The 23,940-nt window shown below is 34.4% G+C and overlaps 1 protein-coding gene across 2 annotated transcripts in view; it reads left to right on the top strand.

The window, feature by feature from the left end:
* The window catches only part of LOC136036390 (pancreatic triacylglycerol lipase-like), a 29,216-nt gene extending 7,236 nt beyond the window's left edge, over positions 1–21,980 (top strand). Inside the window, exons 4-8 of one of the 2 annotated variants that reach the window (XM_065718574.1) lie at positions 1,587–1,832; positions 3,475–3,696; positions 13,831–13,984; positions 15,631–15,689; positions 21,652–21,980. In XM_065718574.1, the coding sequence (XP_065574646.1) occupies positions 1,587–1,832; positions 3,475–3,696; positions 13,831–13,984; positions 15,631–15,688 (680 nt within the window). In that variant the 3' untranslated portion in view covers position 15,689; positions 21,652–21,980. Of the gene's footprint in view, positions 1–1,586; positions 1,833–3,474; positions 3,697–13,830; positions 13,985–15,630; positions 15,690–21,298; positions 21,345–21,651 lie in introns of those variants that run through there. The other variant, XM_065718575.1, reaches the window with a different exon arrangement.
* The last annotated feature ends 1,960 nt before the right edge of the window (positions 21,981–23,940 follow it).

Here is a 23,940-nt window from a genome sequence, read left to right as displayed (position 1 = left end):
GTCTTTTAGGTATTGCAGATACGCCCTTTTGACGACTGGGGCGTATGTTGTTTCTTTTAGTTTAGTTCAACAACCCTCTCAGCATTCCCCTTTTTCTGATTCTTAAGACCCTTGTTCGTTTTTCATATACTCAAGACCCTTAACACCTGATAACCTTTGAAAAACTCAACACCCTTAGTCATTCCTGAGATATTACAAATGGGTCTCTTTCACAACCTGGTTCACAGAGTCTCTTTATTTCGTCAAAAACTTCCTTTAATATTCCCTGAAAGTTTAAAGTTAAGACCCTTACCTTTTCCCGAGACATTGCAGATGTGACTTCTTTATAACCTGAATTAGCTGTGTCTTTTATTTACTTCAACGTCCTCCCCAGAATTCCTTGAATGTTGCTATCTTTCCTCTATTTATGCATTTTGTGTGAATAATCTAGCCTATCCTTTTTTCATCAGAGTGAAAAATGATGATGGTCTTTTCCTGGTCGTCGTTCTATTTTGAATCTATATCCAAAAAGTCCTTTTTTTCAGGATACGAGTTTTTGAAAAGGAACCCAACAAGACAAAAAGATTAATCCTTGATAGAATTTTAAGAAGCTTTTATAAACCAATGTAGATGGGGTTCCTGGGGTTTTTAAACTAACAGAAGATCTTCAAACTTTTAAACCCTTTGTTAGTCGAAGTTAGAGAATTGAAAAGAGACGGATGTCTAAGTAAAATCTACTAGCCATATAACTTCCCTAAGCATCCTAAGAGTTGGTACTAGTTTAAGAGAATCAATCGTTATTTTAGACAAAACTGTTTCAAAGAGCTTCCCAATCTTTTATTAGCTTATCTGTTTTATCTCGATGTCAATTTCCATTTTTTTTTTTGCTTAGATTCGTCTTTTTCAGAGTAAATCAAACAACTGGAAACTCTGATATGAAACTAAAGCTTTTATAAATGAAACTGGTACTGGGGTATACGTTCGAAACTAGTATAAGATCTTTGCTTTTCTAAACCATTTCATCGGTTGAAGTTGATCAATTTTTACCTGGCCGATATCCAGCGGAGTCTGAAGGCCCATTCACAGTGACATTTTACTGATACCAGTGTTTTGGTAGCGCTGATATGAGCCGGTCAGAATTTTTCATAGAATTTTTCTGGCAATCAGAAGGTTTCAACAAAAATGTAAATTGGCTCAAACTAGCGCTAGTTAAATCTCGGCATTAGCTCAATCTTATGCTCCACTAATTAGATCCACAAGGCCAAAAAACTTTCTTAGTACTCGTATATAGAAATAGGCTTATTGTAAGCAGACTAATCATTATTAGTGACAAAAAGTTTTATAGAAGAGATGGAAGCATTCCGATATGTTATTAGTTTATGCTCTTGAAGCTTGTAGACTTGAAACTTGACGACAAATTATTGAAGATGTGGTTGTATCTTTAAATTTTACTTGACCGTTATGAAACAGTTAAAATTTAAAATTTGTTTTAATTTTCAGTTGGTAACTATAGGAATCACCAAAATACTCTTGAAAAGTTCCAAGGCTCTTTAAAATTTCAAGTACATTTCCCTATTCATTTTTCTAATCAAAAAAATTTAATTCAGCTCTTCTCAGCCAAGGAGATTATAATGTCATCAGCATTGATTGGGGAATAGACGCTGCGTCATTCGACTACTTTTCTTCTGCTTATGCTGTTGTCGACGTTGGAGCTTACGCTGCGTCTCTCGTCGATTCACTTGTAGCAAATGGTGCAAATATTAAGGATTTTCATGTCATTGGTTTTAGTCTTGGTGCACATGTTGCTGGTGCTGTCGGTGCCGCTGTCAGTGGCTCTGTGTCAAGAATTTCAGGTAATTATTTCTTTTTTGTTTCTTAATTACAGGACAGGTGCAGGTTGAAACATGTATTTCTCTTCTGGTAATCAATTGTGCCTTAAGGCCATTCAATCCCATAAAAACCATTTTGTGAGCTATGACATGACCATCCAATCAGTTCTAAATAGTTTGGCCGTACAGAATAAAAAAAACTTTAGAGGTTTTGCATCCTCTTAAGACATTCAAAAAAAGTGAGCTGGAGCACTATGAAGCATTAGACACACAATTAGGCAGTAATGACTTGCGTATGGACACGAATTTTTTATTCAGAGAGTTTTTTACTCAGAGAAGCTGCAAAGCAGCTATAAGGAGATAGACTCTTGAGGGGGATTGGCACAATTGGCGTAGAAAGATGAGAGCCAAAGAAATAAAGGAAGTAAATTCTGAAGCTTATCTCGTACTGATCAAGCATCTTTTTTACCTAAAAAGGTCTTAGATTTCAAAGCTTGTTTAAGAGATTACAAGATAATGTCCACATCTTCTTTACCGCTAAACAAAAGAAAGAAAAAGACAAAGTAATTGTTCGAAAGGTCCAAAAAATTAAATCCCCTTAAAAAAACCTATTTTTTCATTCACCATTTATGGATAGTGTGATCTCAGAACGAATGTAGCAATAGTATAAAATTGTTAGTATAATTGTAATATAATGTTAATATAGATTGCTTTCTAATCTTATGGTTAGCCTTTCGGAAGATCTTTATTAGTTGTTTTTGTGTTGTCTCTGTAATTTACTTTTCAGTCACATTAAATTCTTAATTAAATAAACAGACTTTCGGCTCAGAACTAGAACATATGTATGCAATGAAGTTATAAATTTAATCTGAGTTAAATACAGTTTTTGTGTAAGAAAAAGATATTTTATTTTTTATTTTGTCAATTTAAATCGGAATAATGAGAGTGTAAGTACAATCAGGAAAGTTGTAATCATAGTTCTTAGACGTACTAGCTTAGTCCTAGTTTTTATTTTCTTATGGCTTTAAGTCGCTTTCTAACCATAATACTTTCACTTGATAAACACAAAATAAACACATTTTGTACCGGACGAACACTTTTTTGGGCTTAGAGCTGATATATGTAGCTATTGTAAAATTATATGTTGAATCTGTCCATGTAACAAGGTTACCAGTTACTTTTGTCTAATACATTTTGTTTCAAACAGTTTCTTACAAGAATTTGGGCTTTGAATATAAGATTTTTACTACTGAGGAATTTTTTTTTATGTATGTTGAAAATTAGTCGTATTTTTGTAAAGCACACTGAATATACTTAATAACAACTTTTTCGGAATTATAATAAATTTAAAAAAAAATACAATACTAGGGGTGTTAAAAACTAAACCGTTTTTAACATTCTTCATCATTTAGTAATAAAAGAATTTTTTAATAATATGACTGTAGCAATTTCAGGGCAGGGTACCATTTTCATGGGTCAATCTTGACGAATCATTAAGTGAATTCGTATTATTTTCAAGCAAATGTAATCTTGTTTGAAAGACTGAGGAACAAGGTAGACACATTTTGGCCAAACAATAACACTTTTTAAGGCCTGTAGGACGTCTTAAAAATGAAAACGTTGGAAATACACAGCGATTGTATAATTATGTAAATGTTTTCGTTAGGACTGGATCCCGCCTTACCCTCATTCAGCTTTACAAATACTGATCGTTGCCTTGATCCAAGTGACGCTGATTTCATTGATGTAATTCACACGAATTCAGGACCACTTTTTGAAGGAGGTTTGTCGTTTCTTGATCCAATCGGTCATACTGATTTCTTCGTGAATGGTGGCCGAGTCCAACCAGGCTGTTTCGATAATGTAAGAAGTATCAATGACTTGATCTGTAAGTATCTAGCATGATTATTGTTATTACATGCAAACTCGACAAATGGTATTACATTCAAGTTCAAGTTCAAGTTCCTTTTATTACCAATATCCATCCATTTATAAACAAAAAATATCCCAAAGGGCTCAATGGCCCGTTATTTGGGAAAAAAAAAACCAACAAAACAAAACATAAATAACTATTAATTACATTCACACTTAAAATATATTTAGAGTCTACTCACCAATCCTCACCCGAGTACAACCGGTCTCCGCACCACCTACTTACAAAAAATAAATAAATAAAAAAAAATATATATATACATCGAGGATCCAACACTCACACCACCCAAATCTAAATAAATAAATTCAATCTAAATAATTAAATAAATAAATTAAATCTTGATAACTAAACAATATAAATAACTGATCAATATTATAATTTAATTTATTTTTTTTTGATTAAAAAATTCTTCAACCGTTTCTTGAAGGATCCTATGGTACAGGACCGTCGAATCCCAACAGGAATGGAATTCCAGGCACGTCCGACAGCAACTATCAGACCAAAGTCCGAGCGCACTGCAGGGGTGGATGGCACTAGCACATCATCCTTGTTTCTAGTTTCATAAGGACTGACATTTCGAACAATTTCAAAAAGCCCGGAAAAACTTGATGGAAGGTCTCCACGGAAATACTGAAACGCAATGAAAGAGAGGTGTAATGTATGAACATCTTTAATCTTCAGAAGTTCCAACAGAAATATGGGTGGTAGACTGAAGAAATTTGCTGCTTTCAGTTGGAGATTATGTAAAGGTGTAAGTACAGATGGAAATGTTGACATCCACACTGACGAGCAGTAGCATAAATAAGGGTAAATAAGAGACAAATATAATAGACGAAGGATAGAGAAAGGAAAGACTCGCTTCAGCTTTCGAATAATTCCAAGGCCTCGAGAAACCTTTAATCTCATTGACTCAGTATGCCGTTTGAAAGATAGATTTTCATCCAGAAGTATCCCAAGGAATCGAATAAACCGGTCAGCTGGGCGGGATATGGATCCCTTAGATGTTTTAAGCTCTGTCACTGTAGGGCAGCTTTTGCCTATGCGGGAGAATATAAGAAGAAACGATTTTTTTACATTCAAAGCTAACAAATTTGCATCAAACCAACGATATATATTTTCTGCCATCAATTGTAGCTTGAGGATAAGAGATGATTCATCAGGTGCTGCAGCCCCCAGGGTGGTGTCGTCGGCGAATGCAAAGAGTTCTTCATGTTGACCAGGCGTATCCAAGGCTTCAACCACAGCATCTCCTTTCTGGCACAAATGACAACAGAAATCAGATCGTGGGTTGCTAAATAGTCGATAGAGGTCGTTGACATATATGAGGAAAAGGGATGGCCCAAGAACTGAGCCTTGTGGCACTCCATATTCGACTGGAATATGCTCATCAGAAGCTTTAACTGCAATGGATCGGCCAGTTAGGAATGAAGAAAACCAGGACAGAGCTTCTCCACGAACACCTTGATGCGACAACTTACCAATAAGTATCTCGTGTGTGAGGCTGTCAAAAGCTTTCTTCACATCAAGGAATATTGCCGCAGGGATAAGGCCGAAGTCTAAAGACTGTCGTACAAAATGAAGAAGCATATTACATGCAGTTCTGTTGAGCACTTCTCCCGAAAACCAAATTGGTGCCGATGAAAAAACTTCTTCGTGTCTAGGAAACTCAGCAAACGCTTTAGCATAACCTTTTCAAATATTTTAGAAAAGACAGACAGAAGAGATATAGGCCTATAGTTCTCCGGGTCCTCCCGGTCACCTCCTTTAAATAGTGCTATCACTCGTGCCAACTTGAGACGCTGAGGGAATATTCCGAGCTTGAATGACTGGTTAACTAAGTGGCACAGTGGTGTAATAATTGAGGGAAGAATCTGTTTGATTAATTTGGCCGGAATTTGGTCGAATCCAGATGAAGAATTTTTCAATGACGAAATTATTGTTATCAGTTCCTGCTCCGTAACTGACTCAAGAACCATTGACTTTACACAGGAAGGACCGAGGAACTGCTTCCAAGTTCTAGAACTTGAAGAAGGAACCACACCTAACGCCGTTGTTTTCCCAACCTCAGCAAAAAATTTAGTCATCTGATGTCGTACTTGGTCTTCATCCAAGAAAAGCTGATTCTGAACACTAAGTGATTTAGGGAGCTTTCTAGGTCTTGCCGATGGTTGCGTAACTTCCTTAATTACATCCCAAGTTTTCTTAATATTTTTGCCGCAATCCGCAAACCTTCGGGAAAAATATGTAATTTTAGCTTTTCGAATCAGAGTTTTAAGCATCTTCCGGTATAGTTTAAAAGTCTCTAATTTAGCATCACTTGGTCTGTTCCTATATCTTTCCAAAGGTTCTGTTTTCTCTTTATTGACTTTAGTATTCCAGCTGTAGTCCATGGGGCTATGGGTCTGTGTCCAGGCTATGGGTCCAAGAAAGACTTGGTTGGGGTGTTCGGCAATGGTGGATAAATTTCTTCTTTACTGTTTCATAAAAAAAATCAAAAGCCTTATTATAATTTTCTAAGCTCACCCTCTCAGGTATTGTAAACTCCCATGACGCAGTGAATAAATCATCTTTGAGCTTTTCGATGTTTGCTGGTGTATATCGGAATCTTGGTTTATTATCAGGGACTATTCGGCGGCCAGACCGGGGGAGTGGAAGTAAAACTCCTACTGGAAAATGATCCGATGTATCTGATAGTAGCACTTCATTTTTTACAGAATGTATAGATGAGAACACATTGTCAATTAAGGTTGCAGATTGGTTTGAAATTCGTGTAGGGATATTTATACAGGGAGTTAACCCAGACGAGATTACTAGTGCCAGTATATCACAAGCCTGACTCGATGACATATCCATCATGTCAGCGTTAAAATCACCCATTAAAATTATTTCTGCCTTTTCAGACAATACTTTCCCAAGAACTATCTCTAATATTTCCATAAATTGTTTCATTGATCCGCTTGGAGATCTGTATATTTCGCCAATTATTATCTTTTCATTGGAGCTAGTAGCCAATTCTATGAACAGAGATTCAAATACCCGTTCAATGTTTATAGACAGATCATCTCTTCTTACAACTGCCAGATTACTCAATACATAAAATCCTAGCCCCCCCTTTTTTGCTATCTTTCTATTTAGAAATATTGAATTATATCCGGGTATATCCATAAGTAGCTGGTTCTTTTCATTTAAAAAAGTTTCACATAAACCAATAATTCCAGGGCGAGAATTCTTACATATAAGCTGTATATCATCCAGGGAAGAATTCAGCCCTTGAGCATTCAAATGCACAACCCGGAGGACATCCTCCCACCGAGCCCCAACATCCCATAGCCCAAACTCCTCCACAAAATTACTATCAATAATATTATCTAAATTTTCATCAAAATTCATATTCGGTGTTCTTCCTATCGGGTTATTCAAAATTTCATTAAAATTTACTCTACGACTTTCATATTCATCTAATTTCCTTTTCGTGAGATTAGCGTCAGTCCTCGATGAAAACTCAATTTCATACATTACTACTTACCAATATAGGTGATGAATAGAGACCACGCTGTAGTCGAGTGAACACGGGTGACGTAGACATCCTAATGACAGCAAATTCATAAGGCGAAGGCACGAACTTGAATTTTCGCTCTGGAACGGAAAAATATTTACAAGTAAAAAAGTAGAGAAAAGAGTAAATAACATGGAAAGAGAGAAATATAAGAAAAAAAAATATATAAAAAAAAACATAGATACGCACATTGCAAAAGAAAGCAAAAAAGGAGTAAATAATATAGCAAAAATATAGCAAATAATAGAAAGCAAAAATTCGAAATGAATAATATGCTAATGGGGATTAAAACCTACAGTCACAGAAGCTGAACGGTCTTTTTCTATCGCTGGACCGTCCGTGGCACCAGCGTAAGCCAGATTAGTATCCTAAACAGTAGATACAAAATGTTTTTTGTGAATTTGTTCTATGTAACATTGGCATAACAATTTATTTTAAATATCAAGAGAACTATATTATGTTTTGAAAGACTCTTTTCTAGTGTTGGGTTATTCATAAAACCCAGATAGTCGATACTCTGTGTTCCCCTTGAATTTATTTTATGTAACACCAAAATAACAAATGACTTCAAATTCTGGGAATGAAATTATATTCTAAAAGGCTTTTTTTTCTTGCGATGGGTTGTTCATAATAAAAGTCCGATTAAGTTTAACGCACCAAAAAGTTGATACCCAGTTCTTCATTTGAATTTATCTTACGTAACGTCGGAAAAAAAAATTATTTTCATATGTTGAGAATGATCTTATGTTCTGAAAGGTGTTTTTCTAGCACTAGGCTATTAATAATGAAAAAAATATTGAAAAAATATTAGTTGAAAAAAAGTTGAAAAAAATATTAGCACCCCAAACACTTGATATCCAGTGCTTTCTTCGAATTTATTGCTTATATTGCGTAAATATAAACAATTATTTCAGTTGTTGGGAATGTACTTTTTTCACGAAAAGTCTTTTTCTTGAGCTGGGTATTTCCTAATAAAAGTTCAAGCAGGAATGTTCAAGTTAATACCCAATTCTTGCTTCAAATTTATTTCGTTTAACAAATAAATAACAATTGTCTTCAAATGGTGGGAATTAAATTTTGTTCTGAAATATATTTTTCTAGTGCTGGGTTGTTCATAATAAAAGTCTGAGCAAGAATAGCACCCAACCTGTTGATCTCAGATGCTTCCTTTGAATGTGGTTCATGTTATGTATAAATTACAATTTATTTCAGATGTTGAGAATAAAATTACGTTCTGAAAGGTCTTATTTTTGAGCTATGTTGTTCGTAAATAAAAATTTAAGTAAGACTAGCACCCCGAACAGTGGGAATGAATTTAGGTTCTGAAAATCCTTTTCTAGCGCTTGGTTGTTTAAAATTCCGAGCAACATTAGCACCCTACGACAGTTGATACTCAATACTTCCTTCGAACCTATTTTATAAACATAGAGTAATGTTTTATCCCCCTGTCCTTTTCAATTACGCAATTGACTTGGTTATGGACAGGGCTATCAGAACATGCCAAGTAGTGACGATTGGAAAAGGTGATCAGGTCTCTGATTTGGACTGTACTGATGATATTGCCCATATGAGGAGGATGATTCACTGAAAACCCAAATAATGATGGATGATGTTACATATTACTCTGCCATGGCTGGATTAAGAATTGATCCAACAAAAAGTTAAGTGTTGTTTGCTAATTCACAGAATTCCCTTCTATATCCTTGACGGCAATAGCGACAGACCACTCAGAGGGATGTTCCGACCAAGAATTGAAAGACCAATTTCCCACCTTGCAGCATATTTGCTCTACTCCCTAGATCCCTATGGAAACGTCGAAGCTTAAACCTCATTACGAAAATTAGAGTCTACGAGACGAATAGTCATAAGCACATTCCTATGTGATTGTGAAACATGGGTTGTCAAAGCTCAAAGTAGTAGAATGCCGAATGTCTTTAATCACAGCTGTCTTTATCGTACTCTATGTCTCCAGTCCCACGAATGACTATCTAACAAGGAGATCTCTGTGTGGTGTAAACAACATGCGGCTGGGTCATTGCCTGTGCCGTAAAATACCCCAAAGCGTTTCAAAGTCTACTGTTAGCGCACCCCCTTTCGAAAATTGGAAACTTCGACCTGAATGCCAGAAGAGAGGCTGGTGGTTAATGGTGAAGAACGACGAGGAAGCGTTGGGAGGCTTTCGTTTCTTCGGTAGGCTTCAGTTCGGTTGCGCCATGTCGAAACCGTTGCACATGACCGTGTCCCATGTATTTCCCTTTAAAAGTAAATTAAAATAACTAACATAGAAATATCAGTCAATTTCAAATGTTAGGAGTGAAACTATTCTATGAAAGGCCTTTTTCTAGCGCTGGGTTGTTAAGAACACAAGTACTAGCAAGATTAACGCTCCAAATAATTTGTACCCTATTCCTGATTCAGAGTTTTTATTTTTTATGTTTTTTAATTTTTTTAAAGAAACACTGTCATCAGCAATAATCTGCTTGAATATCCTGCATCTATGTAACTAGACAATAGTTTTGGAACCGCTCTAAACTTTAAGCCATGAAAATATCACAACCAAAACTTCAGAACCAAGAGAATTTCAGCTGAGAATTAAATCTTATTGTATTGATTCTTGACTTCTTATTTATATTTTTCATTTTTTTTTAAATCAATCAGAACTTATTTTGATAACCAAACATGAACAGAAATAAAGTCAAATAGTAATTCATAGTTAAATTGTACAGAAATTACTATCGATGAATAAATGAGACACAAAATGACCATAAACTACAATGAATGATCAAAACATCTATGTAACTAGGAATATGCAAATCAAGCTTGAAACGAACAAAAATCACCACAAACAAGAGTTTGGGTGATTTTTATTTTCTCACTAATCAAGGGCATGCGGTCAAATTTTTACTGGATGCCCTTTGGGAAAGTGAGGCATGGGCTAATTACCCATTGATCACTTTTGACTCTTAAAAAAAAAGGTAAAAGTTCTAATTTCCGATCAAATGAGCCCTCTCCAAAGTTAATACGACAGCTCCTTCTGCAAAAAACGTATATTCTAATAACGGAAACTTACATAAGTTACAATTCTTTCCCTGGGGGCTATGGAGGATTTCTCCATTTCCAATAACATAGCAAAAAAAATACAATAGGTACGAATAAATAAATTTCAAAACGAGTGAAACCTAAATTGAATATGTCAATCAAGCTTGAAACGAACAAAAATCACTACAAACAAGAGTTTGGGTTGTGCCTCCTTCTCTCACTGTAAAAGTCTAAAACCTACTGCGTCATTGGTGCTTTACTGAAAACGAATTATATTACAAGTAATTTTTTTGTACTTAGTACAACATTAAAAATAAACATAAAAATGAGAGTAGAATTAAATTTTGAAGTGATGAGATTTCAGCAATTAATATTATTATACATCAAATATTCAGTTTAATTTTATTAGTTCTTTCCGAGATTGTTTAAGACAAACATAGTTTTACTACAAACAAGAGTTTAGATACTGCCCCCTTCTTTAGCTGTGAAAGTCTAAGCCCACTCTGTCATTGGTGCTTCACTGAAAACGAATTATTTTACAAATATCTTCTTTTCCAATTACAGGAATGAAAATGAAAATAAAAATTACAGTGAAATAACATCTTGAACTGACATCAATGAACTAACATCTTGAATATCAAAGTAAAGAAAGCATCTAAGTAAGCAAGGTATCAAGGAAAACAAAGTATCAAAGTAACAATAAGCAAGTTTCGTGACTCAGAGCCTTTTCTACGGGGCTGGGGGGCTCAAACATGGAATAATATTTATTTGGCCTTTGAACTGTCTTGAACAAAACGGCTATCTCGACATTTTGACCAGATTCATTTCGGGAAAGTGGGGCGTGGGCTAATCGCCCATTTATAACTTTCGACTCTTAAGAAAAGAACTAAAAATTTTAATTTTCGACCGAATGAGCCCCCTCCAAATTTAATAAGATGACGACTTCCATAAAAAACTTAAATTATAATAATTGGCAACTTAAACAAGTTACAATCCTTTTTCCTGGGGGTTATGAAGGATTTCTCAACCCCTAAGCTATAACATTTTGAATTTAGAACTATTTTAAACAAAGTGACTATTTCAATTTTTTTTTTTATAAGATGTATTTGAGAGGAAAAGGCACAAGGGGGAGGGGGTACTTGTTACTTTTTGATCATTTGCGATTCTTACAAAGGGCACAATAAATGTCCATTTCCGATGGAATGAACTTCCTCCAAAGTTTATACGACCACGCCTTCCATAGAAGCTTTATATGTTAACGATGGGCTGCTAGTATAACTTAAACCCAAGGGCTGGAGAGGCCTACCATTTGATTACCCTTGACTATTAAAAGTGGAGCTAGAACCTTCAATTTAAGTCAAATGAGGCTTTTCCGAAGTCTATACGATTACCCCTTCGATATAAGCCTTATATATGAAAAATGGAAAGCTTGCATAGCTTAGAGCCCTTGCCCTTGGGGCAGTGCAAGGTTAGGTCAGCTCCCGGGGAATAATTGTTTTAATTACTTCACCTCTTGACTATTTCGGACACAATGGTCATCTCAAAATTTTGATTGGATGCGTTTGAGGAAAAGAGGGCATGGAAAGGGGGCGGGGGGGTTGGTGCCTTATAATCACGTTTTAATTTTAAAAAGGGCAATATAAATTATAAATTATAAATTATTATTTCATATTGAATGAGCTTCCTCCAACATTTATAACACCACCCCTTGCATATGAAATGCCTGTATAGAAAAATTGGAGCATTATGGCCTTGGGGTTGGTAGGGGGAGGCTAGTTGCCATCGGATCACTTTTGAATCTTAAAAAGGGAACTGAAACTGTCAATTAATAATCATTTGGCTCCCCTCCGAAGTTTATGCGACAAGCTTTTCTGCAAAAACCTTATATTCCCCCAGGGCATAAGTTACAACCCTTCCCCTGGGTTTCGGGAGGGGATGTGGGCCCCGAAGTTTTTTCATGTGATCGTTGGAATATTTCAAACAAAATGGTTATCTCAAAATTTTGGTCGGATGCATTTGGGGAAAAGAGTGGGGGAGTTATATGCCCGCCGATCACTTTTGATGACTCTTAAAAAGGTAAATAGAAATTTCGATTTCCGATCAAATGAGCCACTTTTGATGTTTATAGAACCACTTCTTACGAAAACCTTACCTGTACCCGGGGCATAATGCAGAACACTTCCCCTGGGTTCTGGGGCTCTGTTGACCCATGAATTTTTGTTATTTGATTCAAACTATTTTGAACAAAATGGCTATCTCAAAATTTGGTCAAATGCATTTGGGGAAAAAGGGGCCTTATGGGGGTGGAGCTAGTTGCCCTCCGTTCACTTTTGACTCTTGAAAAGGGCACTCGAAATTCCAATTTACAATTGAATGAGCCCTCTCCAAAGTTTATACTAAGATCCCCTCCATAAAAACCTTGTATGCCCCCGGGTTATAATTTACAACACCTGCCCACGGGTTTTGGTAGCTATGTTATTCCTGGATTCTTGGTCTATGTTGAACAAAATTGCTATATAAAAAATTTAGTCGGGCGCATTTAGGGAAAAGAGGGTTGGCGCTGTGGGGAGGGGGGGGGCTAGTTGCAATCGGGTCACTTTTTACTCTTAAAACTGAATTAGAAATTTCAATTTCTAGTCATTTGAGTGGTCACTGAGTTTTGTACGACCACTTCTTCCATAAAACTTTATATGCCCCTAGGGCATAAGGTACAGCCCTTCCCCCAAACTCTAGAATGGGGGGGATGGACCCCGAAGGTTTTGTTATCTGATTGTTGGACTATTAATTACCCCCTGGTCTCTTTTCACTCTCATAGAGTGAACTATAACTTTCAATTTCCAATCAACTGAGCCCTCTCTGAAGTTTTTACGGGTATCCTTTCTATAAGAATTATATACCCCCAGAGCATAACTTACAACGCCTGCCCCCGGGCCCTGGGGATTGTGTCGACATTTGGGTTTTTGTTATGTGATCTTTTAACTGTTTTTAACAAAATGGCTATCTCAAAATTTTTAGCGGATGGGTTTATTGAAAAAAGGGCGTGGGAGGGGGTTAGATGCCGTCTGATCTGTTTTGACTTTTAAAAAGTGAACTGGAACTTTCAGTTTCAAATCAAACGATCCCCCCCCTGATGTTTATGTGGGGATCCCTTCTACAAGAACATATATGCCCCCAGGTTATAACTTACAGCGCCTGTCCCAGGCCCTGGGGTGTTTTGTCGACCCCAGAGTTTTTATTGTCTTATTTTAATTGAAATCCAAATTATAATAAGCTAAAATTATATTCGTTTGATTTGATTTTTTTGTGTCAAAATGCGCTGTCAACGGCGTTGTTGATCTTCAAATCTCAATGTACCCGTATTAAATCGTAAAACTATCCTTTCCTGTCAGGGTTTCATTTTTGTCGGTGGTAGCCTTGTGAGGAGTCCACAAGAGTAGCTTTTTTCTTTTAATTTTTTGCTTAGGCATGTACTTACAAATTCTTATTCCTTAAAGCTGGATGCTCTCATGCTCGAGCCCATCAGTATTATGTTGAATCCATAAGATCCAATGCTTTTCGGGCGAAACAATGTGGATCATACGACGAATATCTTGCTGGAGTCTGTAACTCTAATACAGAAGAGTATATGGGATTCGTGGTGTCGACAAGGTAAGCTATAAAAATTTATTTTGTAATTATCTAAAAATTCTGTAAATATATTATAAAAATATATAAATATATTATAAAAACTCTAAAAATTTGTTTTTTGTTTCTTTTTTCCCTTATTACGACTTTAAAATCCATAATTCGCAGTTCTATAAGTGACCCTGTTCATCTTGGCATGTTCCATCGGTAAAACTAAAGATGTTATTATGTGCACAAGTCGAGTATGTATGAACCTGAAGCTAGATTATCAGGCTGTTAGTTTCAGTGTCCAGAAAATTCTAAATTATCTAACATAAGGGATGCCAGTACTTGTTCCGGTAACTAGATAAACAAACGTAGATGGCGGGAGATAATTGGGTATAAATACAGGGTACCAGCAGCCTCATTACTTTTAATTTTGGGGCTCGAGAAATTCAAATAATATACAAGACATTATTTCACCTATAAAGAGAAACAGAGAGTTTACTTGTAAGAAATCTCGTAACCCAAAATCTTTTGGTTCTTTTTACTGGCTTAAAATTTCACCCTGAAAACAATCAGGAATTAAAAAGGCCAAGCTTTGGCTTCACTTTTGGCGTATAAAAAGGGAATACTATGATTGGCTTACAAAAATACGGTGCAGAAAACAAATGCGATTGAAACACAGGTTTTGCTAGAGATTTATAGGACAAAAATCTTTCTTTTTGTTTTTGGTACCGTCGTGTACACAGGGTGCGCGTGGGATTAGTGTTTGCTAAAAATATTATGTTAGGAACAAGTAGTCCACTGCTTCTTCTTTTTTACAGCAATGCTACTGTTTCTGTTCATTTTGGATATACTTAAAAAATGTTGCTTTATTTTTAATTTTGATAGCACGCTTGTACAATGTTTACTGTTTGATATTAGCCAAAAAGTCAATTGTTTTTGGTTACTTTATTGGAGAGGCTCGTGATATTTTTTTTTTCTTTTGTTACATATAGAATAAAAGTAAAGCAAGTCAAGATAAAGTTTAATTTTCCTAACAGATGTTACAAGCATAAATTTTGAGATTTACACACATATAAAAGCAGTAATAATGCAAGAAGATTTATAAAATCATACAAACTCAAAGGTGACGGACGAACCCAAAGAAGAAAAAATCGTAATTTCAGAAAAATCTTGAGGAAAAAGTAATATGATTTAGCATGCTGACTAAATCAATGGATAAATAGGTGAGCAGAAGTGTTGAAATCATAAAGTTTGGTAAAAGCAGTAAGATTGAGTTTTATACTCTATCTATTTTTATGTACAGATTTACAAATGTATAAAATCGAATTTAGTTTTATAACTTTTTTGCTGAGTTCGAAAATGCAGTTCAAATTGTTCAATCTCCCTCACTACGTAATACTTTATAAGTTTTGCAAAATCTGTTTTTAATACTTTTTCCAACACTGAAAAATGACTGTTAATGTGTCATATTTGTTTTTGTATGATTTTGCCAATGGTAGTGGTAGACCCACGGTGGTTACCTGGTATTACAGTGAGCTGTTAGTAGTAGTAGCATTAGTACAACAGCTGAAATAAATGGACTAGAGAGAATACGTTGAGCGTAGTTTGTATAGTGTCAAATTAGGTTTTAGTGGGTAAACAAATTACATAAAAGCTCAAAATCATATCTTTGTTTTTTTCAGTGCTCGTGGTAATTTCTACCTTCAAACTAATGAGAATTCTCCATATGCTAAGGGATAAGGTATGATATTTTTCTATGCTTAGATACTTTTTTTTTAACGATATAAAGTGACTACTGAAATTTGGCTAAAAAAATTCGTATAGCAGAAAATAAAAACAAGGACTACACTCCTCCCTCTACCTCTCTCAAATTGACAGTTAAAATAGTATAAAAATGTTTCATAAGATAAAAGATCTACTTTGTTTATTTTTTTTTTACATATGCTCTCGAATGTGCTTGGCAACATGTACTTGAATGGGAACTTAACTATAAATATTTAATCTCGTTAACATGGCTGCACACATTGTCTTTTAATTTGCCTCTGCCAGTCTACTTTCTCTTTAAATCAAAATTTGAGGTCCTTTTAAGTGTACTCCTAATGCTCCCTAAAAGTTTCAAATTATCCCGAAAGCCATTTTCAAAATAATGTACATATTTTCAGAACTAGGTGTACACAAATACTCAAAAACCTTTTTTGCGTGCAAACTAATGGTCGGCGTTTCGCAGGTACTGATATCATGACTCACTTGCCTTTGGCCAGGAGTGCAATGCTTGGTTGTGTGCAAATCATCTAACGCTTCCCGTGTTTTTCCTCCAGATTTCTCCAGGTACTCATTTAGACCTGGGTCGACTCTGGCTGAGCTTACAGATTTACGTCATTGACCCGTGTTCCAAACCAAATAACCAGTGACACCAGGACTCGGATCCTTGTTCTCAGGATTTCAAGTCCAGTGTACTAACTATTAGGCTAGGACGGCTTCGGGTATCTACAGCCTCTCTTTCTTTATTTTGGTTAGCGTTTCTTCTCCTGAGCATACCCTTTGGAAGTTCTGGGAATCTTAGCATACCAAACAACCGTGAGAGCTCCTAGGTAATCTGAAAACCAAAACTAAGCATTTAAACAGCGAGTAATTTGAACAATTTAGACTAACACTGCCATTATTTTGGCATTAAACTAGGTAATAACAGTGATTGAATGATTAAATTTATGTAAGAATATAGCCCTAATAATCTGTTAACAAATAGAAATTGAAAAGAGCTATTGAAATTGAAACTATCGATATAGAAATTGAAAAGAATAGCTAAAAGTCTAGTTTATGTTTTAATATGATTACTATTAAAATTATTCAGTTTTAAAGAATAAACTAACAGTTAATTGACTTACTTACGAGATCATCTTTTTAGAAAGCCTAATCATCCTATTTTGTTCTATTTATCCCTCTATTTGTTTTTACTTATGTCATATATAATAGAATCTTTAGTGTCTTCTGTTTCCAAAATGTTATTTTTACTAAAATAGCGACGAAGACCACACTGCCTTTCCATAACAAACAAATAAAACGTAGAGACAATAGGGAAAATTTTTCAAGACAGTGGAAATTATTTCTGTAGATATTTCGGCCCTATGTCCAAGGGCCGTCTTCAGCACAATACAAGAATAAGAGAGAAACTATATATATATATATATATCAAAGAACTTACATCAAATTGTGAGGATTAAAACTGAATAATTAAAAACACTTTTTAAAACTTTTTTTAAAAATAGCCCTAGCATCCTTACTTCAACGAGGTTCAACCAGGACTGGCGAAAAGAATGAAATGAGAATATAAGCTCATTCAAACTGAAGAGAATAAAATGATTAGATGCAATTTCTTAAAGCTAATCTTGCTTGTTTAGCAGCCTGTCTCAAAGGCCTTTTCGTAGTTGGTTCAGTACTATTATAAATCGGTTTAGTAAAATATTTTGTTAGATCATTTTTAATTAAATTTGAGCATAAAGAATTTAGTGAGTATTCCCCCAAGTCCCTGATCAAAGAAATATTATTATTTATTTTGAGATTAATTTCGATTGATTCTCGAACCACCTGTTTTATTCCCAAATCATTACTAATGAGTGAAGAGTTTTCAAAAAGTATCATGTGGGACGGATTATTAAATATATGCCAACCTAAAGCAGAATCAAAGGAGTTGTTGGAACTATTTGAAATTAAGGCCTTGTCTATGTCATTTTTATGCTGTTGTAACCGTTTGTCTAGATTCTGATGGGTCCTGCCGACATAGTATTTTCCGCAATCACATGGTATTTGATAAACCCCTCTTTGGCGAGTAACTGGGGTCTTATCTTTACCCGAATTTAAGAAATTGATGATTTTAAAATTATTGGTAAAAATTACGTACAGATTATTTTTTGTGCAAATATTTTTTAATTTTGTTGTGATCTTTGGGATATACGGAAGATAGACAATATTTGAGGGCTTATCAGTAGCCTCACATTGTGAAGTATCTTCTTCGATTTTACAAGAATGTCTTTTTATTCTATGGTTAATTATTTTATTGACAAAAGGAATGGGGTATCCATTACCAAAAAGAATAATAATTAATAATAATTTATTTGTTACCCGCTTGTTTTGACAAATTTTGACAAATATCTCTGATAAAGTTTATTTCTGCATTTATATATGAATTGGAGCAAATATTCAGGGTACGATCAATGAGGGAAGTTACAACTGCTCTTTTAACTTGTGGTTTATACTTGCTTTGTGGTTTTGTGGTTTATTATAATGCTTTAGTTATTATAATAGAAGGATCTTTTCGGAGATTAGATAGTATTTTTATGTCATGCAAATTTTCCGGTGTGGAATTGGTAGGAGGCTTAAACTTTTTTTGGCTGTTATGGAGGATATTTATAAGACCAGATCTACCTTCAAATTAAAAAAGTTTAAGCCTCCTACCAATTCCACACCGGAAAATTTGCATGACATAAAAATACTATCTAATCTCCGAAAAGATCCTTCTATTATAATAACTAAAGCAGACAAAAGCAATTCACTTGTTGTCATGAATACGACAGACTATGACAACAAAATTCTTTCACATTTAAATGACACAATTACATATCAAACAATAACTCATGATCCTACTGATCAGTTCACTAATAATATTATAAATGAATTAAAGCAGCTAAAACAAAATGGTAAAATCACCCCAGAACTATACAATTAATTTTTTCCCCGTGGTAGTTTCTGTCCTAAACTCTACGGTTTACCAAAAATACATAAACAGGGTATTCCCTTAAGACCTATCGTAGCTTGTACTAAAGCCCCCGCTGCCAATATTGGAAAATGGCTTTGTACAGCTTTCAAACCTTTATTGTATTCTCAAAATTCCTATATTCGTAACTCGGCAGATTTGGTTAAAAAACTTAGCAACACAAGTATTTCAGAAAACACAATAGTTAGTAGTTTCGACATTGTTTCAATGTATACAAATATAGATCTAACTATTTCAGAGGAATTATTAAAAAACAAAATAGAAGAAAATTACCACTTAATCGAGACTTCAGCGACAGGAATTGATTGTGAAGTTTTAATGACTCTTGTTAAAATTTGTAATAAGTTTTCTATGTATTTTCAATTTCGCGATTCTTTTTATCAGCAAAAAAATGGATTACCCATGGGGGCATCTTTATCCGGGCTACTAGCAAATATTTACGTCGAGAATCTTGAGAATTGGGCATTGAATTCTAATTTTTTTAAACACGTCTATTGGGGTCGCTATATGGATGACGTAATTTCACTTTGGAATTATGGGGAAGCTGGACTTTGGGGCTTCTTAGATCATCTTAACACTTAATACCGAAATTTGCAGTTCACCCTAGAAGTTGAAATTGAAAATAAACTTCCGTTTTTAGACGTTTTAATTATTCGCAATGCTGATGAACTGGATTTTACTATATATCGAAAGCCAACACAAAACAACAGATATCTTCACTTTAATTCAAATCACCCCCCACAAGTTAAAAGAGCAGTTGTAACTTCCCTCATTGATCGTGCCCTGAATATTTGCTCCAATTCATATATAAATCCAGAAATAAACTTTATCAGAGATATTCTTTTTGGTATTGGATACCCCATTCCTTTTGTCAATAAAATAATTAACCGTAGAATAAAAAGACATTCTTGTAAAATCGAAGAAGATACTTCACAATGTGAGGCTACTGATAAGCCCTCAAATATTGTCTATCTTCCATATATCCCAAAGATCACAACAAAATTAAAAAATATTTGCACAAAAAATAATCTGTACGTAGTTTTTACCAATAATTTTAAAATCATCAATTTCTTAAATTCGGGTAAAGATAAGACCCCAGTTACTCGCCAAAGAGGGGTCTATCAAATACCATGTGATTGCGGAAAATACTATGTCGGCAGAACCCATCAGAATCTAGACAAACGGTCACAACAGCATAAAAATGACATAGACAAGGCCTTAATTTCAAATAGTTCCAACAACTCCTTTGATTCTGCTTTAGGTTGGCATATATTTAATAATCCGTCCCACATGATACTTTTTGAAAACTCTTCACTCATTAGTAATGATTTGGGAATAAAACAGGTGGTTCGAGAATCAATCGAAATTAATCTCAAAATAAATAATAATATTTCTTTGAACAGGGACTTGGGGGAATACTCACTAAATTCTTTATACTCAAATTTAATTAAAAATGATCTAACAAAATATTTTACTACACCGATTTATAATAGTACTGAACCAACTACGAAAAGGCCTTTGAGACAGGCTGCTAAACAAGCAAGATTAGCTTTAAGAAATTGCATCTAATCATTTTATTCTCTTCAGTTTGAATGAGCTTATATTCTCATTTCATTCTTTTCGCCAGTCCTGGTTGAACTTCGTTGAAGTAAGGATGCTAGGGCTATTTTTAAAAAAAGTTTTAAAAAGTGTTTTTAATTATTCAGTTTTAATCCTCACAATTTGATGTAAGTTCTTTTATATATATATATATATATATATATATAGTTTCTCTCTTATTCTTGTATTGTGCTGAAGACGGCCCTTGGACATAGGGCCGAAATATCTACAGAAATAATTTCCACTGTCTTGAAAAATTTTCCCTATTGTCTCTACGTTGTATTTGTTTGTTATTTTTACTACTTAATTTGTATTACGCAAAGTACAAATACTAAATTCTATTTTTTGCTTCAAACACCAGTGGAAAAAACTGTAAAGACTTGATTCATTCAAATGTTATTGTTTAGTGAAACATCACCTGATTATGTGGGTGAGCTCACCTATACAATCAGGTAATGTTTCAATAAACAATAAGATTTGAAAGAACCAAGTTTGATCGATTTTTTCTCATAGTGTCTGAATATAAGCACCTAATAATCTAAAATATTTTCAAAATATGTCAAGCAAAGATTTTATTGAGTGAAGCAGATATACCTAAATATGCCTTTCATTTTCAAATTGTTGTATACCTGGAATATATAATTTCATAAATTTCGTTCGGAAATAGAAGTATTCCAAAGTTATATCTCCCCTTCTCTTTGTCTCTCTATCTCGCAACTCCCCTCTCTCTTTTGCTATCTCTGTCTGTGTCAATCCCTCTCACAGTCTTATTGTATCGTCTCCCTCATCTCTTCCTCCCTTTATTTCTTGTTCGTTCCGCTTACTTTGGAGCTAGATCAAATTGTTTAAAAAAAGAATTTCTAGATCACAATAAGTGTCATTGGTTAATGTATCATCTCCCTCATCTCTTCCTCCCTTTATTTCTTGTTCGTTCCGCTTACTTTGGAGCTAGATCAAATTGTTTAAAAAAAAATTTCTAGATCACAACAAGTGTCATTGGTTAATGTATCATCTCCCTCATCTCTTCCTCCCTTTATTTCTTGTTCGTTCCGCTTACTTTGGAGCTAGATCAAATTGTTTAAAAAAAAAAATTTCTAGATCACAACAAGTGTCATTGGTTAATGTATCATCTCCCTCATCTCTTCCTCCCTTTATTTCTTGTTCGTTCCGCTTACTTTGGAGCTAGATCAAATTGTTTAAAAAAAATTTTTTCTAGATCACAACAAGTGTCATTGTTTAATTTATAATCTCCCTCATCTCTTCCTCCCTTTATTTCTTGTTCGTTCCGCTTACTTTGGAGCTCGATCAAATTGTTTAAAAAAATTTTTTTTAGATCACAACAAGTGTCATTGGTTAATGTATCATACATGAAATGTAACGGGAGAAAGTACGATGTAGCTGCCGTCTAGAAATACTTTAGTGTTTACCAAACCGAACATGTGTCTGTGATAAGAGATAAGTTACAAAAATTAGTCAAGGTCTAGATGTCAAAGAGTGAGTGTGCTGAAGTAGAGGACTTTTATTGTGCTTATTATACCCAAACTGTTCGATCACTTTTATTTTTAAAGTTGTATAGTGTCGAATTGTTGAAAAGAATTATATTGGACTGTTTGATATTCTGTTTTCTTTTTATTTAAATCAATAAATATTTGAACGAAGAAATTGTTACACTTCATCAAAGCGTGTTTTGGCTTGGTGATTTCATGGAGGGAGGGCTAAAATTTAATTTATCTAAAGTGACGATTATTAAATATGGTATGATGAATTCCTCTTTCGAGGACCATAAAATGACTCTATAGTGTGCATTCATCTGCAATCATGGGACTTCTTATCTGAAAAAACAAAAAAGAAAACAATTAGCGGCACAGCCTGAACTCTTTTTAAAGCCACTGTAATCAACAGTCATTTAAAGATATTTATCCACTTAAGTTATGTTTAAGTACTTAAATATAATCTGATTTGGTAAATATGACTTAGATATTCATGGAGAAAGACGCTAAGGGGGGCTGAGTAAATATTTAATAGTGAGAATTGGCAACGGGTATTAAACTGAGAGTGTTAGAAAACGGTTAAAAGAAGAAATTGAACTAAATCTATTGTTTATATTTAGCTCAAATTAAAAAAAGTAAGCATCAATGATAAAGCTCAAAACAGATATATAAGTCTTTGACTGACTTCTGACAGTCACTCAAAGACTTTCACTGTTCAGGTACATATAATTTGTTTTCGTTTTGAACATTTTTTGTTTTTCCTCCAAAATTAACCCCTCACCCCCGAGTTTTTTGTAACTTCAAACCTTTTAGTTGTTTTCTTTTAACGCTATGTCTTTACTTTAACTTTGAAGAAAGGTATTCTACTTGTTCAAAGACTAAACTTTTTTTTTATACCTATAAATTTTGTAAAAAAAATGTTTTTTGAAGTACATTTTATGCTTATTAATTTATTTTCTTTGATGCACATGGTGTCTTTTGATTTTGACTATTTTCTGACAGTTTCAGTTTAAAGTAAATATATGAATCATATAAATGATTCTTTTACTAAAGCATGGACAAGGTTAACAAACTACTTCACCTCTTTTTTCATGCTCTTTTTAAAAATAGTAAGTTTTTCACTCGAATATGCACCCCCCCTCCCTTGTGGAGTCATATATATCCCTAAATAATACTTTTCTGTTACGATTTGGGATGTTTGGAATCACATTTTGGAATCACAGTTTGGAATCACATTTTTACGATTCCATCAAAACGCTACCTATTTTTGATTATTTCGTAATCTTGAGAGAAGCATGGAACGAAACACTTTTAATTTCTTGTGGATCAGGCAAGTGGCAATAATTTTGGCTGTTTCACTTTCACGAATGCTATATAAACCAAATTGGTAGAGCATGAGATAACCGACCAATCAGAGCCCAGTACTTGTGAATTTTTTCTTAGATAATATTAAAAGAAAACTCTAATTCAATTGACTGCCATTAGTTATCACATTTTTATCACATAATCACATTATTTTACCATATTAGTTCATCACATTAGAATCAAATTTTTACGATTCCATCACAGCGCTACCTATTTTTGCGTATTTTGTATCAGAGAGACTTGGAACAATGCATTTTTAATTTCTTGTGGCTCAAACAAGTGGCACTAATTTTGGCTGTTTTACTTTCACGAATGCTCTATAAACCAAATTGGTAGAGCCTGAGATAACTGTTGATTGGTAGAGCCTGAGATAACTGAGTGAATGTTTCACTTTCGCGAATGCTCTATAAACCAAATTGGTAGAGCGTGAGATAACTGACCAATCAGAGCCCAGTACTTGTGAATTTTTTCTTAGATAATATTAAAAAAACACTCTAATTCAATTGACTGCCATTAGTTATCACATATTTATCACATTATTTTATCATATTAGTTTATCACATTAGAATCAAATTTTTGCGATTCCCTCACTGCGCTACCTATTTTTGTGTATTTTGTAATCTTCAGAGAGACTTGGAACAATGCACTTTCAATTTCTTGTGGCTCAAACAAGTGGCACTAATTTTAGTTGTTTCACTTTCGTGAATACTCTACAAACCGAATTGGTAGAACCTGAGATAAACCAACCAATGAAAGCACTGTACTTG

Source organism: Artemia franciscana, chromosome 15 (genome assembly GCF_032884065.1).
Source record: "Artemia franciscana chromosome 15, ASM3288406v1, whole genome shotgun sequence".
Lineage (NCBI taxonomy): Eukaryota > Metazoa > Arthropoda > Branchiopoda > Anostraca > Artemiidae > Artemia > Artemia franciscana.
Note: the sequence above shows the minus strand (reverse complement) of the source record. Positions and strands in the feature narration are given on the sequence as shown.